General features: G+C 40.0%; 1 protein-coding gene and 1 non-coding gene across 4 annotated transcripts in view; one reads left to right on the top strand and one right to left on the bottom strand.

Annotated features, from left to right (window-relative positions):
• The window catches only part of LOC123763999 (deoxynucleoside kinase), a 32,031-nt gene that overhangs the window by 4,570 nt on the left and 10,800 nt on the right, over positions 1 to 16,661 (top strand). For all 3 annotated transcript variants that reach the window (XM_045751430.2, XM_045751431.2, XM_045751429.2), the window contains exons 2-4: positions 626 to 875; positions 6,236 to 6,358; positions 14,014 to 14,192. In XM_045751430.2, the coding sequence (XP_045607386.1) occupies positions 626 to 875; positions 6,236 to 6,358; positions 14,014 to 14,192 (552 nt within the window). The remainder of the gene's footprint in view (positions 1 to 625; positions 876 to 6,235; positions 6,359 to 14,013; positions 14,193 to 16,661) is intronic.
• On the bottom strand, positions 15,307 to 15,425 carry LOC123764165 (5S ribosomal RNA). Its single transcript, XR_006773529.2, has one exon. It is a non-coding gene; the product is annotated as a 5S ribosomal RNA (ribosomal RNA).

The following is a 16,661-nucleotide window of genomic DNA, read 5'->3' as shown; positions in this document are numbered from 1 at the left end:
ATGAGTAAATTTCATTTGAGTTAAAACTAACGTAGATATATGACCGAACCTAACCAACCCTACCTAACCTATCCTATCTTAACCTAACCTAAACAAACATAACTATGTCAATAATTTATGGTCCCAAAATAATGGGCTCCGGAAAGCCCATTGACTTAAAGATTTGGTGGAACCATGGGATGCCATGCCATGGGAGGGTTTGCAATAAATCCCTGTGGTAAAATGGTAAAACACACTTGCTGGCATTTCACGAGCATTTTGACCTGGGTTCATATCCTGGCGGAGAGGATTTACTGGGCACCAATACTTAACTGTAGCCTCTTGTTTAACCAGCAGTGAATGGGTGCCTGGTTGTTAAACGATTTGGCATATTGTATTTTGGGAAAAGTTGGGATTAATGACTTGCTCGAAATGCTATGCATGCTAGTGGCTGTACAAGAATGTAAGAAATCTTGTATAAAATAAAATAAAAAAAAACAATGGTAATAATTGACCTTGTTGCATGTGTACTTCATGTCGTCGGATATACCCTGGTTTGACTTTATTTTCCGTGTCACAATATTTTATTACGGTATACTGTACAGCATTATTTTCATATAATTTGAGGATTTATTTGTATTTTCAGGATGTGTTCCAAAGTTTTGACAGAGTCTCCCGTCAAGCTTATAACACGGGAAGACTCCACAATGGAGTACTTCCGAGGTTCTAACCTTCATGAACCTAGCATGAAAAATATGCTTTCTACTTCTTCTTGCTTGTTACCTGCAAAGAGGAAGGTGGATACTGTTACAACACCAGTACCATCGAAGTCAGGGATGTCACTTCTTCCAGCATCCTTGCTTTTACAAAGAAGTTTTGGCTATATTGCATCCAAGGTTAGTAATCTGGAAATAATTAGAAAGTCTGAAGGCGTAGCATCTATAAACAAATTGTTTTCTTATATATTACTACCTTCAAAGTATGTAAAATATATATTTGCCTTTTGATTTATGGTTCGATATACTAAACCCCAAGTGTTGATAATAACATAGATAAACACCTAAAGAGTAGACTTTTTTTGTAAATGGTTTGATTATTTGGGCTTTATAAAATCTTTTATAAAACCCTTACATTGTCTGCAAATAAATCTACACTTAACCTGGTGTTCATCGCCTGAGTTCCCATTATACCTTTCAGTCGAACACAAAACCAAAGTCACTATATACAGTATTTTTATATCTAAAACGATATTAATTTGAAAAATAATAATAATAATATTTGTTTCACATGTTACATTGCTCTCACTCATGTTAAACAATTTCTAATATTGTTTTGCTACTCTTCATTATGGCCAGAGATTAATAATTGTATAGAATCTTTATGCCTTAATAATGTACCACTGTTTGGCCTAGTTCAGCTTTTTTTTTCCTCAAGATGGTTTTATTTTTTATACCTATTTGAAATACTTTATACAAACTGATACACAAAATACTGATTCACATACAAACTGATACACAATGCAAGCATACACAATTCAAGCCAATTTAACTTTAGATCTGAGCAGAGTACTAATAATGTCATTATAAGTACTGTATAATGAATCCCCCCCCCCCCCAAAAAAAAAAAAAAATTGACTTCATTAACCTTAAAAAAAGTTTTCAATTCCAAAAATCACAATAATCTTCCACTTAAATTTCAGCACTACAGGATTCAAGGCCACTTTATTATTTCTTATTGTGTCTCGACAACAGACAGATATGAAGCACTAAACTTATGCATTAATATGCACTCCATACAACATTCTACGAAAAATTGAACAAGGAAAAGATTGTAGAGCATTTGAAGAGAGGAAGTTTTATAACATGCACAACACAGCTTCAGAGAATGAAAATCATGCTTATCTTGAGTTATCTTGATAAGTTATGTTTGTTATGATAAGTTATGCTTATCAAAGTTGATTGAATTTTATGATGGGGGGTCACCAAAATTAGACTAGAGAAGGAAGGATGGATAGATTGCATCTTGGTAGACTGCCAAAAAGCTTTTGATACAATTCCTCACAAAAGACTAATACACAGAGAGACAAGCAGGGATAACAGGAAAGGCACTGGACTGGGTACGGAAGCACTCGACATGGCAGAAAACAAAGGGTTATCGAAGAGGATATGTCAGGCTGGAGACGAGTAGAATGTGGTGTTCCGAAGGCCTTTGTCTTAGGACCATCGCTGTTTTTAATTAATGTAAATGACCTCACAGAAAGAGCGAGCATGTTTGCATGTTCACTCGCACATCGATGTTTGCAGAGGATGCAAAGTTAGTAAGGAGAGTAAGAACTAAAGAGAACTGTAGGGTGCTGCAAGGACTTTAGGAGTGAGCGAATAAATGGCTGCTGAAACTCGATTCAAATAAGTGCAAAGTAATGAAAATGGGTAAGGGAGCCAGGAGACCTGTATTTATCTATACCATAAGGAGAAGGCAGTTACAAGAAACAGTAAGAGAGGAAAAGACCTGGAAGTAGGCGTAATCCCAACACTAACACCAGAAGCTCATGTGAACATAATATCAGCAGCATATGGGAAGCTAGCAAACATAGAACATCTTTCAGAATTTAAACAAAGAGGTTTTCAAGTCCATACATACTGCATATGTGAGACCATTATTTGATTATGCAGCTTCTGCATGGAACCCACATGTTGTGAAGCAAAAACACAAATGAGAAAGTTCAGAGGGTTGCAACTAGGTAAGTACCATAATTGAGAGGCCTCAGCTATGAGGGCAAGTTGAGAGAACTCACCCTCAGCCTTAGAGGAGAGAAGAAAGAGGTATAATGATTACGGACAAGATGTTGAGAGGACTTGATAAAGGGGATAAAGGATGCATATTTAAATTAAAAAGAGGTAGAACAAAGGGATATTGGTGGAAGCTGTATATGCAATTGGGTTCAAGAGGTGTAAGGAAGTTCATCGTTCCCTGTATGGGTGGTAAGGAAGTAGCATCATTGAAGGTATAAGCTGTCGAAGCCAATTCCATCCACAACCTTAAAAAGAAATATGATAAAAACATTAATATTGAGAAGGGGAGGGGTAATTAATGCACCAGGTGTGAATGGCTTGGAGGCAGGGCATAAAGAGCGAGATCTCTCCATTGTAATCACTGATGGGTAAGCATTCATAACCATGTAATCATCAATAACATAATATATTCTACTCTTTCATTAACCACTGGAGTACCCCAAAGCAGCACACTAAGACCTCTCCTATATTATATACTGTATACGTATATATTTCCTTATGTTTCTGATATTATTAAATGTATACTATTTGTTGATGGCACTAAATTATCTTCTCTCTCAAACACTGTATGCCTTGTTTGATACTTTATGCCTTGTGTGATACTTTATGCCTTGTGTGATACTTTATGCCTTGTGTGATACTTTATGCCTTATGTGAAAATTTTTGCCTTGTGTGATACTTTATGCCTTGTGTGATACAGTAAACAGTGAATAGCAAATAGGTGCACTCATGGATGTTAATAAGCTTAAACACTGAGATAGTCTGAAATATTTTGTTCGGGAACAAATTATCTAAATTGATCTTCAAATGAACAGTACTGTATGAAGATTGAGAATAAAAGTGAAGGACGATCCTTAGGCTAATACATTAGCAAGAGGCTTCAACACTTAATTAATTAATACAGTAATACTATGTGCCCTCTGCTCTTCTAACACTAGTCACTATTAATCGCTAACTTATCTTTTATCTTGTTGGGTCTGTTCGAGAACCTCAAATCAGTCATCGCCCAGCAAAATCGGCTATCAGAACTAACATTCTGTCTTCATACAATATTTTACCCTCCCCTCCCTTTGTTAAGTGCCTAAACATACTGAACATAAACAAACTCCATATATTATATTCTTTCCTGTGCTTCTTACATCTACAAAACTTTATACTTTAATACTGTACAACCTTGATTTCAAGCAATTTCTATATAGATGTGATAGAACCTATGAACATTGCACAAGAAATTGCTATCTCTTTGACATTCCCAGAGTCTGATTGAATCTATGTAAACATGCCATGCAAGGACCTAAAATATGGTACTCCCTTCTTAACCCTTAAGCTACTAAGGAGTCCTGAGGAGATCTACACCCAAGTGCTCAAGAAAGAAAATTCTAAATTTTTTTTTGTCTTCTAAAAATGTTAATTTGTGTTCCCTGATCACGGGAAAAATAAAAAAAAATCGTTGGTGACATTTTGAGCGCAATAGGCCGAGGAAGTCTGGCAAAATGTGGGTGTTGACAGAGCGGTCATCAGAGGCGGTCAGCGTCACCCGAGCTGAAAGGTGGGAGTTGCCACAAAGATATTATTTCCTAATTATTTCAATGTCTCTGATTTTTTTCTTAGTTTTTGCAGTAATATTATTCAATAGTGTGTAGTGTGAGAGATTTATATAATAAAATGTGTAAATCATTGCTATACTCAAAAATATGGTGTTCATATTAGTGGTTCAATTATTACGTTCATAAAACAATACACAAATAGTTTTGCAGTTATTTCACTATATACACACATTATATATAAGTATCTACATGTTTTGTTCACAGCTGTGCAACTAAGCTGATATAGTTAGTTCAGGTACTAAGAGACATCGCTACACTCAGCTGGCAGCTGCCTCTCTCACTCATTCAAGGTCAGGCGCACTAAATTTCTCCCCCAACAATACTGTTCGGGGTGTTATTACACTATGTACACACATTATATAAGTATCTACATGTTGTATGCACCGTAACTGTACACCTTAAGCTTGTAGGGTGCCCAAAGAGCATAGTGGCCCCCCCTCTACACAGCTAGACAAGTCATGCAGACGATGCCACCTCCGTCACCCAAATGGCTTTCCAACATAATCCTTTTGCTGTTATTACACTAATACACACATTATATATAAGTATCTACATTTGTGTTCACCATAGAGAACCACTGAGCTGGTATGGTGAATGCAGACAATAACAGGTAGGCCACACAGTCAGTAAACGATGCTATCTCCTTCCCTCCCACAGCATTACTACTCCCACAGTGCTAATTATCACAACAATCCTGCTATTATCACAATCCTGGTCATTTTTTTCAGTCAGGAGTCATCTGTAATATTGTCATTGCTAAATAATAGCAGTTATATATTTATTTTGACAATTTTAGGCGATGCTGTGGTCACAAGCTGAACAGCAGTGCTGCATGTGCCAGCCTTGATTGCTCCAACAGTACTGTGGCTCTCACACCGGAGAATATTGCCCACCATTTTTTTTAAACATGGCGTCTGTTTACAAGAGCCCTGAGGAAGCTGATGTGAACACCGTGTTGCTGCGAGCCATTTGAATTGTGCCTGGCACCCTATGGCGTATATATACGCCATGCACACAGTGGGACATGTTACTCATGGCGTATATATACGCCATGCACAATTTAAGGGTTTATGAAGTAAAGAATTGGTCATTACAAACTATTCACAAGTAAAGCAAAGAAGTACCTAAAATATGTTGCTATTTTATTTATTAAATCTGCATTATTAAACCTGCACTATTAAATCACATCTACCAAATGATCCTTGTGTTACTAATTCACCTAATACTTTACTATTTAAAAATATAGCTCCATAATATGCTCTCATTATTACTACTTTCTCCTACTGTTCCTATCAAATAATTATTACATTATTATTATTACAATTCCGTGTATCATAAGGATCTAATTCTGTAAAATTTCTAAAGTATTTCATTCCTGCTTTAGTTACCAAATGGAGCCTGTGTAATAGCAATGTTTAACTTTAAGCTTGAATTTTACAGTCGCCTGGAACTGCAGTATGTGAAGTCATTCAATGCCTCATATCACTGTTCATTTATTATAAAGTATACCTTAAGTTATTCATAAATTTCTTCATTCCTTCTCTTTTTAATATTTATTCCATTCCACACATGGGCCTGGATAGGTGGGAGGCCTGGAATGGAGGTAAAATTTTCTTTGTTGCAAAGAATTTAGGGAAAGTGATTCCCAGTCCAATTCCCCCCTACTCTCTGTAGGGTAAGGGGAATGTGTGGATGATTACACTACCTAGTGGTGAGCAGTTGGCCTGCAATATACGCTCCTCATTGAAGCTGCAGTTTACCCTGCCTCTGTTCTGAAGTGTCTGGAGATTTTTGTCTTATCTTTACTAGCTACTGTACATACAATTTACTAAAGATTAAATGTTTCACATTTTTCAGGAAGTTTCTGAGAAGAAGGTGCGATCACGTCCTTTCACAGTTTCAATTGAGGGCAATATTGGCAGTGGTAAATCTACCTTTCTAAAGTACTTCTCATCCATGCCTGGAGTGGCTACACATCAAGTAAGTTTAAGGGAAATTTTCTCCAATCATCTTTACCTTTTTTTTGTTTTGAAAGTGCAAATAGTTTTATTTATGAACTATTCAGTTATTCCCCAAGGGCAAAATAATTTTCACGACTTGGAAAAGATCCGCTAGTTAGGGCTTAGGGCAAGGTTACAATTGTATTCGTGCAATTGAAATCTTTATGAACTGTTGCCAGTTCATGCTAGTGCTTGGGAGACAGTGCAGATTACTTAATCCAGCCCAGAATGTTGATATAATGGTGCTTCTTCCATACTCAGGGTGGCAACATAAAGACCACTTAACTTCCACTATGTTGCTACTACTGACTTCCACCAGGTGGCAGCACTGACACCACATTGTCATCCAACCCAACACGATTTGGTTCTCTTGTCTGTTTGCTTGGTGACTGCGTGACTGCTATCACAGAGGCTCTTGTGTTTCTTGTATGCCAACCCTCACACTGTATAAAAAGCACAGACAGTACAGTATAAGTTACTTTATAGCAGACTACCAAGGTACAAAAATTGTTGCACATAAGGTGTAGGAATGTTACCAATGTTCTGTCTTGTGCCAGATAATAATTGTAGTTGTTGGGGACAAGAACCTTGAACTTAAGCTTATTTAGGTCTCCCTATAGGTCAACTACTGACCTCTCCCAGGATGCAATCCATGACAATTGCCTAACTTTTGGGTCCCTATTTTACTGCTAGGTGAACAGAGGTACTTGATGAAAAGACAAGTGCACAAAGTTTCTATTCTGCCTGAAAATTGAACGAAGTTCCCTTGATTGTCAGCTAAGGACATAGACCCGTGTTATGGGACCCATAATAATGTCAATACAAAATTAACTAGTGCACAAGACCAGGTCAAGTTTGTGGTGGTGTTGGATTTATAATGATTAATTTTGTATAAATATGATCTTTGGATATTCATGAGGATATGTTCCAGCTGACAATGTATGCCATCAGTTTGTGATTAACTTTGTTAAAAATTGTAATTACAAAGTATATGAAACATTTAAATATGTATTTTTGTGCCATATTATTATGCAGCAAAACTGCAATTAAATCTTGTTTTGTTAAAAAGAAAAACATTTTCACATATATGTTTGAAAAATAAACAGGACTATTAGTAATGTTTAGTAGTTAAAAATGTTAAACTGATAACTTGTTGGAAATTGTTAATGTTTTGGGTTGTAAATATACAGTTCTATTTCAAAGATGTAGGTAGTTTTAATGAGTAAAAAAAAAAAATTGTTTTAGATAAAGGAAGCTTGAAACTTTCAGCAATTAAACAATTAATTGCTAATGAATATTTGAAAAGCTTCAGCACCCGTGCTCATGGTAAAGTTTAGCATGCAGTCTAAAGCTCATAATAATGCTTGTCTGCAGCACAAGCATGCATTATAACAAGTAATTACCTAAGTGTAGTTACAGGATGAGAGCTACGCTCGTGGTGTCCCGTCTCCCCAGCATTCTTTGTCATAAAATGCTTTGAAATTACTGACGGTTTTGGCCTCCACCACCTTGTCACCTAACTTGTTCCAACCGTCTACCACTCTGTTTACAAAAGTGAATTTTCTTATATTTCTCCAGTAGCTTTGTTTTGTTAGTTTAAATCTTTGACCTCTTGTTCTTGAAGTTCCGGGTTGCAGGAATTCTTCCCTATCAATTTTATCGATTCCTGTTACTATTTTGAACGTAGTGATCATATCGCCTCTTTTTCCTCTATCTTCTAGTTTTGCATATTTAATGCCTCTAACCTCTCCTTGTAGCTCTTGTCCTTCAGTTCTCGGAGCCACTTAGTGGCATGTCTGTGCACCTTTTCCAGTTTGTTGATGTGCTTCTTAAGATATGGGCACCATACAACCATCGCATATTCCTGCTTTGGTCTTAGAAAAGTCATTAACAATTTCTTTAGTATTTCACCATCCATGTATTTAAAAGCAATTCTAAAGTTAGAAAGTGTAGCATAGGCTCCTCGCACAATGTTCTTAATGTGGTCCTCAGGTGACAGTTTTCTATCTAGAACCACACTTAGATCCTTTTCTTTGTCAGAATTCTTTAACCCTTTAACTGCGCTGCCTATAAATATGACACCCCCCCCCAGTGCGCAGGAAATAAATTCTCTTGAAAAAATTCTTTTGTTTTTGTAAAGTGTCAAAAACCCTTCCCTCAGTATGGGTATGTCAAAAAAAATTTCGAACTTGTTCTTACTTTGGCTACCATGTGGTCCGTAAGTTGGCGCGTGACGTCATCATTCCCCGTTCGCCTGTGCCATAAGCTCCCGGGGCCGGTGGGGCGCGCGAGTTGCTGCGAATATATTTTTGTTCATTTTTTGCGCACAGTTCCAAATACATTTTATTTGTTTTTACGTGCTAATCCTATGTATAATGAACACGTACACTATATTATGGCAGTAAAACATCCATACTGTCCGAGGACACTGTGTTACGTGCATGACACTTGTGTACACACGTTGCACATATTTACCATGTATCATGCTAATTTATGTATATATACAATCTATTTACAGACTATACACTGTCACACACTATATACATTCACCGTCAACACATTCAGAACACCGCGAGTGTGAGCTGTCACACCCAGCCAGCCTTCCCTCACTCCTCCAACATTGTATTCACCAACATTACTCCTCCAAATCATACAGTTATTCACACTAATGTTTCATGTTCATTTATGTATATTTCCAACATATGTACACACTATATACATTCACCATCAACACATTCAGAACACCGCGAGTGTGAGCAGCCACACTCAGCCAGCCCTCCCTCACTCCTCCAACATTGTATTCACCAACATTGCTCCTCCAAATCATAGTTATTCACACCAATGGTTCATGTTCATATGTGTATATTTACAACATATGTACACACTATACACTGTCACACTATATACATTCACCATTAACACACTAAGAACACCGCGAGTGCGAGCAGCCACACCCAGCCAGTCTCCCTCACTCCAACATCTCAGCTCGTCAACATTGCTCCTCCCACCATACTGTTATTGTTTTTATTACCCTATTTACATATGTTATATATACCTATCTACATGTTTTATTTACCAGAACTAGGCAAGTAAGCCAGTATCGTGTCCAAACAGTACAGTGGCCACCATATTCTGCATGACAAATCACACAGCAGACAGCAGACGATGCTACGATTACGACGTCACCTCCCTCACCAATACTGTAAAACTCCTCTCAACATGCTCCTGGTGCTGTTATTACACTATTCACACACACTGTATATACCCATGTACATGTGTGTTCCCCATAGCGAACCACGAAGCTAGTATGGGCATGACAATCGTCTAGGTTTCTTATCTTCCCTATTATCTTAGCATCATCAGCAAACATGTTCATATAATTCTGTATACCAACTGGTAGATCGTTTATGTAGACAATGAACATTACCGGTTCAAGAACTGAACCCTGTGGCACTCCACTTGTGACATTCTTCCAATCTGATACATTGCCTCTGATTACTGCTCTCATTTTTCTATCGTGAAATTTTTCATCCATGTTGGAAGCTTACCTGTCACCCCTCCAATATGTTCCAGTTCCAGAACAATCTCTTATGTGGAACTCTGTTAAAAGCCTTTTCTGGGGGGAGCCCCGTCGGCTCCCCGGAGCTATCCAGGCTGAATGGATATGTATAACTTTCTGGCATCAGTCAAAGTGCTAGGAGTTCTTGCCTACCGGGGACCACGAACCAGAACCTGGCCCCCTCAGAGAGGCACGAGGAGCAATGGCCTATAGAAACTCCTTTGTGATTGGGAGCATTCTATGTTTGCCATCGACCGGGACAGGCACCCAGAAAGGTAGGCGCCCCAAAACAAACCCCTATTCTGGTGAAATTATTGCTACCGAAAGCCGAACGAGTGGACAAAACTCCCCAAACAAAATTATCAAACTAGCATGACGTCATCACGTCGCCGCGCCACCGTCTGCGCAACCACCCCCTCCCCGAGAGGGGGAAGCGGGAGCCCCAGACCCTCCACGCCGCCGATCCAACTGGCAGTTCTTGGCTGATGGTATTACTGGCTGGTCGAGTGCCTCTGACTCCGGTTTTTGTTTCAGTTCTGTGCCTTGTGGTGTGGACTGTCTCTACCGGTGGGGTGTGAGCCAGGAGTAAGATTCCACGATACTCGGGCTGCATGTGCCTAGGGCTATCTTCCCTAGGTGCCCTGTAAATACTGCCCCTGGGGCTTGGGGCCACCTTCCACAAGTCACCGTGGGTTCTGCCTCCGCTGTGTCCTTTACTACTCGGTACTGGGCCGCCCTTGGAGTCGGCTGGGGTTTTGTTCCCCTGGTTTGTCTCTGGGTAGGTGGTAGTTTTCATCACTGGTAGGGGCGCGGGGTACTGCACAGCTAGTTTTCACCATTAACCCTTACACTGCTCAGGGGTCCTGGGGACATTTACACCCCTGTGCGCAAGAAAAAAAAAAAATTCAAATTTTTTTTTTCGTCTTCTAAACATGTTAATTTGTGTACTCTGAGCACGAGGAAAAAAAAATCGTAGGTGACATATTTTGGGCGCAATTGACTGAGGAAGTCTGGCAAAAAGTGGGCGTTGACAGAGCGGTCATCAGACCCGGTCAGCGTCACCCGCGCTGACAGATGGGAGTTGCCACAAAGATATTATTACCTAATTGTTTCAATGTCTCCGATTTATTTTTTCTTAGTTTTTTGCAGTAATATTATTCAATAGTGTGTATTGTAATATATTTATATAATAAAAGTGGTGAATAATCGCTATACTCAAAAGTATGATGTGCATATTAGTGATTCAATTATTATGTTTTTAAAACAATAAACATATAGTTTTGCTGCTATTACACTCTATCCACAGGTTATATATAAGTATCTGCATGTTTTGGTCACCATAACGAACCACTAAGTTGGTATTGAGAGTCGAAAAAGCAACGAAGAGTTACCGCCACACACCAGCCAGCCACTCGCTGCCACTCCCTCAACACACGCACTAAACTTTCTTCCCCAATAATACCATTTGTGGTGTTATTACACTATATACAGACGTTATATATAAGTATATATATATATTTTGTTCACCACAACTGTACAGCTAAGCTGATATAGTTAGTTCAGGCACTAAGAGTCGTCGCTATACACAGATGGCGGCTGGCGGCTCCCTCACTCTTTCAAGGTCACACGCACTAAACTTTCTACCCCAACAATACTGATTGCAGTGTTATTACCCTATATATACATATTATATATAAATATCTACTGTACATGTTTTATGCACCGTAACTGTACACCTAAGCTTGTAGTGTACCCAAAGAGCATAGTGGCCAGCCACCCTCTAAACAGCTAGACAAATCGTGCAGACGACGTCACCTCCGTCACCCATATGGCTCCTCCCAGCATAATCCTTTTGCTGTTATTACACTAATACACACATTATATATAAGTATCTACATTTGTGTTCACCATAGAGAACCACTGACCTGGTATGGTGAATGCAAACAATAACAGCTAGCCACACAGTCAGTAAACGATGCTGTCTCCCTCCATCTCTCAGCATCACTCTTCCCACAGCGCTAATTATTACAACAATCCTGCTATTATCACAACCCTGGTTATTTATATCACAGTCATGGGTCATCTGTAATATTGTCATCGCTAAATAATAACAATTATATATTTATTTTGACATTTTTCGGCGATGCTGTGGTCACAAGCTGAACAGCAATGCTGTTCGCTCATGCTGCGTGCGCCAGCCTTGGTTGCTCCAACAGTACTGTGCCTCTCACACCTGAGAATATTGCCCATGATTTAAAAAAAAAATGGTGCCTGTTTACAAGCGCACTGAGGAAGCTACTGTGAACCCTGTGTAGCCGCGGGCCATTTGAATCGGGCCTGGCACCCTATGGCATATATATATACGCCATGCGCACCGTGGGACATGTTACTCAGGGCGTATATATACGCCATGCGCAGTTTAAGGGTTAACAGCGGCCGGCTCTGTTCCGCCTGGGTACGTTGTCCTCTTGCGGGGTTTTTCTTTTGTTTTTGTTTTTGCCTGGTGGGGGTCTGCCTTTACTATGGTCCCCCTTTCCTGTTCTAGGTGATTTTCTTTCAAGTTCTTCTGTTGGCGATACTCCCCGCTTGGCCCCCGTGAGTGGACATGTCCCGAGGGTTCAGCTTTAGCAGTTTGTTGGTAGATTTGGGAGCCGGTTCGCGGTACCCTGCCTGGGCTTCCCTTAGTGTGTACCAAAGGCTAAGGGCCCTGGGAAACCCCACGGGGGCTCCGTGGTCCTCTTGGTGTGTCCCCGGAGTCCCCCTCGCGTCCTGCGAGTTGACAGTTGATCTGTCCCCTTGTCGCAGGGTGACACTCACCGGTTGTGCCTCTGCCATGCTGCCTGTTGGGTCCTTGTTCTTGTGACCCGGAGTCGTCCGATGATTGTTGTCGGTACTCGCTCTCCTTCACCCAGGCCACTGGTCTTGATAATCGGGTGCAGGCGGCTGCGGCGTTGCTTGCTGGGTGTGTGTTGCTGCAACGCTCTTGGTTTGCGGCCCCGGATGCCCCGAGGCTGCCCCGTTTTGGTGGTTGGGGTCTGGACTTGGGGGTGGGGGTTGCTTCGGCTCTGGCTCCTTCCGCTTCTTGTTCCTCCCCTTCTGTTCTACTCACTTCCTCCCTTGCTTCCTGCTCCGAACCATAGGCGGGTGAGTTAGGTGAGTAGGTGGTGGAGGCCAAGACCGTCAGTAGTTTCAAAGCGTTATATGACAAAGAGTGCTGGGAAGACGGGACACCACGAACGTAGCTCTCATCCTGTAACTACACTTAGGTAATTACACTTAGGTAATTACACACACATATACATATGTATACACATGTATACACATGTATACCCCAGAAGTGACTCGAACCCAAGATTACTATCCGAGTGCCGGCGGTGGGGTGGTTCAAATAGCCTCGGCTATCACCTCATTTTGTCCGGTCGTGATGGTCAAGTGGATTAAGGCGTCTTGTACATACCAGTTGCGTTGCTTCTGGGAGTATGGGTTCGAGTCACTTCTGGGGTGTGAGTTTTCAGTTGCATATTGTCCTGGGGACCATTCAGGCTTGTTCGCATATATATTATATATATATATATATATTATATATATATATATATATATATATATATATATATATATATATATATATATATATATATATATATATATATATATATGCATGCATGTGTGCACAAGCATACATAACACATACAACAACATATATAATTAAGCATATCCCAAGTTATCATGCATAATATTTTTAAGTTTCTTGTATAATGCCTAATTCAGATGCATATCGTCGAATATCACACTTAAAACTTTACATTCTATGCTTTAATAAGAATAATATTGCCATTTAACTAAAGTAGTGGCTCTGACTTTATGGTACAGCTTTTTACACAAGTTAACTGCAGTGAGATATTTTACTGACGACTTGCTCAATTTTGTTTTATCGTCACTTTTCTATTGTGTTAAAATGTAGAGTAAGTGAAGTATTTTGAAATGATGCATCACTTCAAAGTTAATAATTTCTTTTGGAAAGAAAAGTAGTGGATACAGTTGAATACCTCCAAGAAGAATAATAATAAATATTTCAGGAACCTATTGATTTATGGACAAACCTTAAAGGCCACAATCTGTTAGGGAAGCTGTATGAGGACCCTCAGCGCTGGAGCTTCCTCTTTCAGTCATATGTTCAGCTGACCCGCCTTAACATTCACCTCCAGGACAGCAACAGTCCTGTCAAATTAATTGAACGATCTCTTCAGAATAATAGGTAATTCCAGATTGTTTTTTTCATTAGTAAAATAAAATGGCCAATTTAATAACTAGCAATAAGTTCATGCAATATGGAAATTAGTAGTGTAATTTTCCCTACCCACTGCTTCTTAATTCAAATTCTACTTCTTTTTTCTTACGGCCAATACATCCACAAGAGCTTCACACACTTTCACCACAATGTAGCTCCACTAACCATGCATCTGCAATACCTCCTCTAGCACTATCCTATTGCTCATGAGATATTCAGCATTTATTGGTATACTACTCAGTTAATCATTACTCTGCCAAATACATTTCCAGTTACAGTACAACCTCGATTCGGAAAACTATATGGGACCAACGGCGCTTCGTTGCAGGTTGAATTTGTTGCAAGATGGTGCCCTTCAGGAGGTGTTTGTGTCAGTGTCTTTCTGTGGGGAGCCCCTACGGCTCCCTGGAGCTTGTCGGGCTAATGTATGTTATATTAGACCGGGACATTAGCTAAGGAGTTCAGACCTACCAGGGACCAGCGCCAGAACCTGGCCCCTTCAGAGAGGTTTCAAGGAGCAATGGCCCTGGAAAACCCCCTAGTGGTTGGGGTTTTCCTTATCTGCCATTGACCGGGGTTAGGCACCCAGAAAGGTAGGCATAACAAAACAAACCCCACATGGTAAAAAACTAAAACAAAAACTGAACAGAGAGGTAGAAACTCCCTACAATCCCAAGGAAACAAGCAAACAAGTAAACATCACCCTTTACTGCCGTGAAAATCGTCCGCCCAGCCCTCCCCGCCCCGAGAGGGGGAGGAGGGAGCCCCGGACCTACTGTGCCGGCTGCCTCGCTTCAGTTCATAAGCTAATGTCATCTTGAGGTTATCTTGAGATGATTTCGGGGCTTATTTTTAGTGTCCCCGCGGCCTGGTCCTTGACCAGGCCTCCACCCCCAAGAAGCAGCCCGTGACAGCTGACTAACACCCAGGTACCTATTTACTGCTAGGTAACAGGGGCATAGGGTGAAAGAAACTATGCCCATTGTTTCTCGCCGGCGCCCAGATCGAACCCGGGACCACAGGATCACAAATCCAGCGTGCTGTCCGCTCGGCCGCCCTGGCTCCCTTAATTAAACATTATTGCCAACAGCATTTGGTGTTCCCAGGTGGTCACCCATCCAAGTACTAACCAAACCCAACGTTGCTTAACTTCGCTGATCGGACGAGAAGCGGTGTTCTCAACGTGGTATGGCTGTTGGCCATACTAGGCTAGCTCGAGGCAATGCCGCCGTCTTTGACTGGCTTTGTTGTTCACTAATTTATTACACTAGTTTATTTAATTTGATGACAATCTAGCTCTCTAGACCATCTAGGTTCAAATGATCATATAATCTAGGTTCGAACGACTAAATAATCTAGATTCGAAGGACCATATAATGTGGGAACTGACCTGTGAGATTTATATTTATTTAATTTATATATTTCGATAGCAATTTGTATGATGTTAAGTGGACTGTATTTCTGCAATAATCTCACAAATCGATCCACTACACATCAGGGGGGGTTTATATTGAATTTATATATATGCAGCCAATCAAACTACAGTATTAAACTACATATATTAGTATACATTAAGGAGGTTCCTTATCTTATTATACAGCAGGCTTAGTCCATCAGGTATAACTAGGATGTAGACACCAAATTTCCTCGTTTGAGGCAGCTTCCGTCACCCAGTAACTGATACACAAAGTTTGCTTCCTCTTCTTGACCTGTCAAAGGCACTAGCTGTAAAGCCAGAATCCTAATATATGACAGCTATATCAGAGAAAACACTGTATAATGAATCATAAAGACCAAGGCTTAATTACCTTTTTTTAAGAGGCTGTTTGCATTCTAACCAGTTCGCCCTATCTACTGACATTAATGGCCAAAAATGATTAGATAAACGGGTTTCGGCAGAACACTTTCCTTGATTATGTTGACAGCGTGTTGATGATGGAAGACCTTTGGTTTCCATAACACTTTGTCCAAGAGAAATAATAGGAGCCGAATTTGCTCCCTACGCCTCTGTGGTCTAACAAACAATGGCTGACCACTCCCTCACCACTGACGCTACTGGCCTATATGTCCAGATATCAGTAAGTGATAGAAGGGTCACATTTACTCAATTTTAATATTGATAATTAAGTTAATTTATATGAGATGTTTTTATGATGGTAAAGTCCAAAGACTAATGTATTTAAGAATAATTCCCAGCAGAATAGCTGGTGAATTTATAATAGTATGTGGCAATGATATCCCGTTTTCTATAGACGGAAAATTCCACTACAAGTTACATTTTCTATGGGTAACTTGTGTATACAACGCAGCAATATTATCTGCAATTGCATTGATATTATTAAATGGTGTCGGATTTTCCGACACTGCTGAAGACATTGAAAAAATACAAGCAGATATTTATAAAGTTTTTGACTGGGCAGTGGAAAATAACATGAT

This window comes from Procambarus clarkii, chromosome 23 (genome assembly GCF_040958095.1).
Source record: "Procambarus clarkii isolate CNS0578487 chromosome 23, FALCON_Pclarkii_2.0, whole genome shotgun sequence".
Lineage (NCBI taxonomy): Eukaryota > Metazoa > Arthropoda > Malacostraca > Decapoda > Cambaridae > Procambarus > Procambarus clarkii.
The sequence above is the reverse complement of the archived record's forward strand: the minus strand, read 5'-3'. Positions and strand labels throughout refer to the sequence as shown.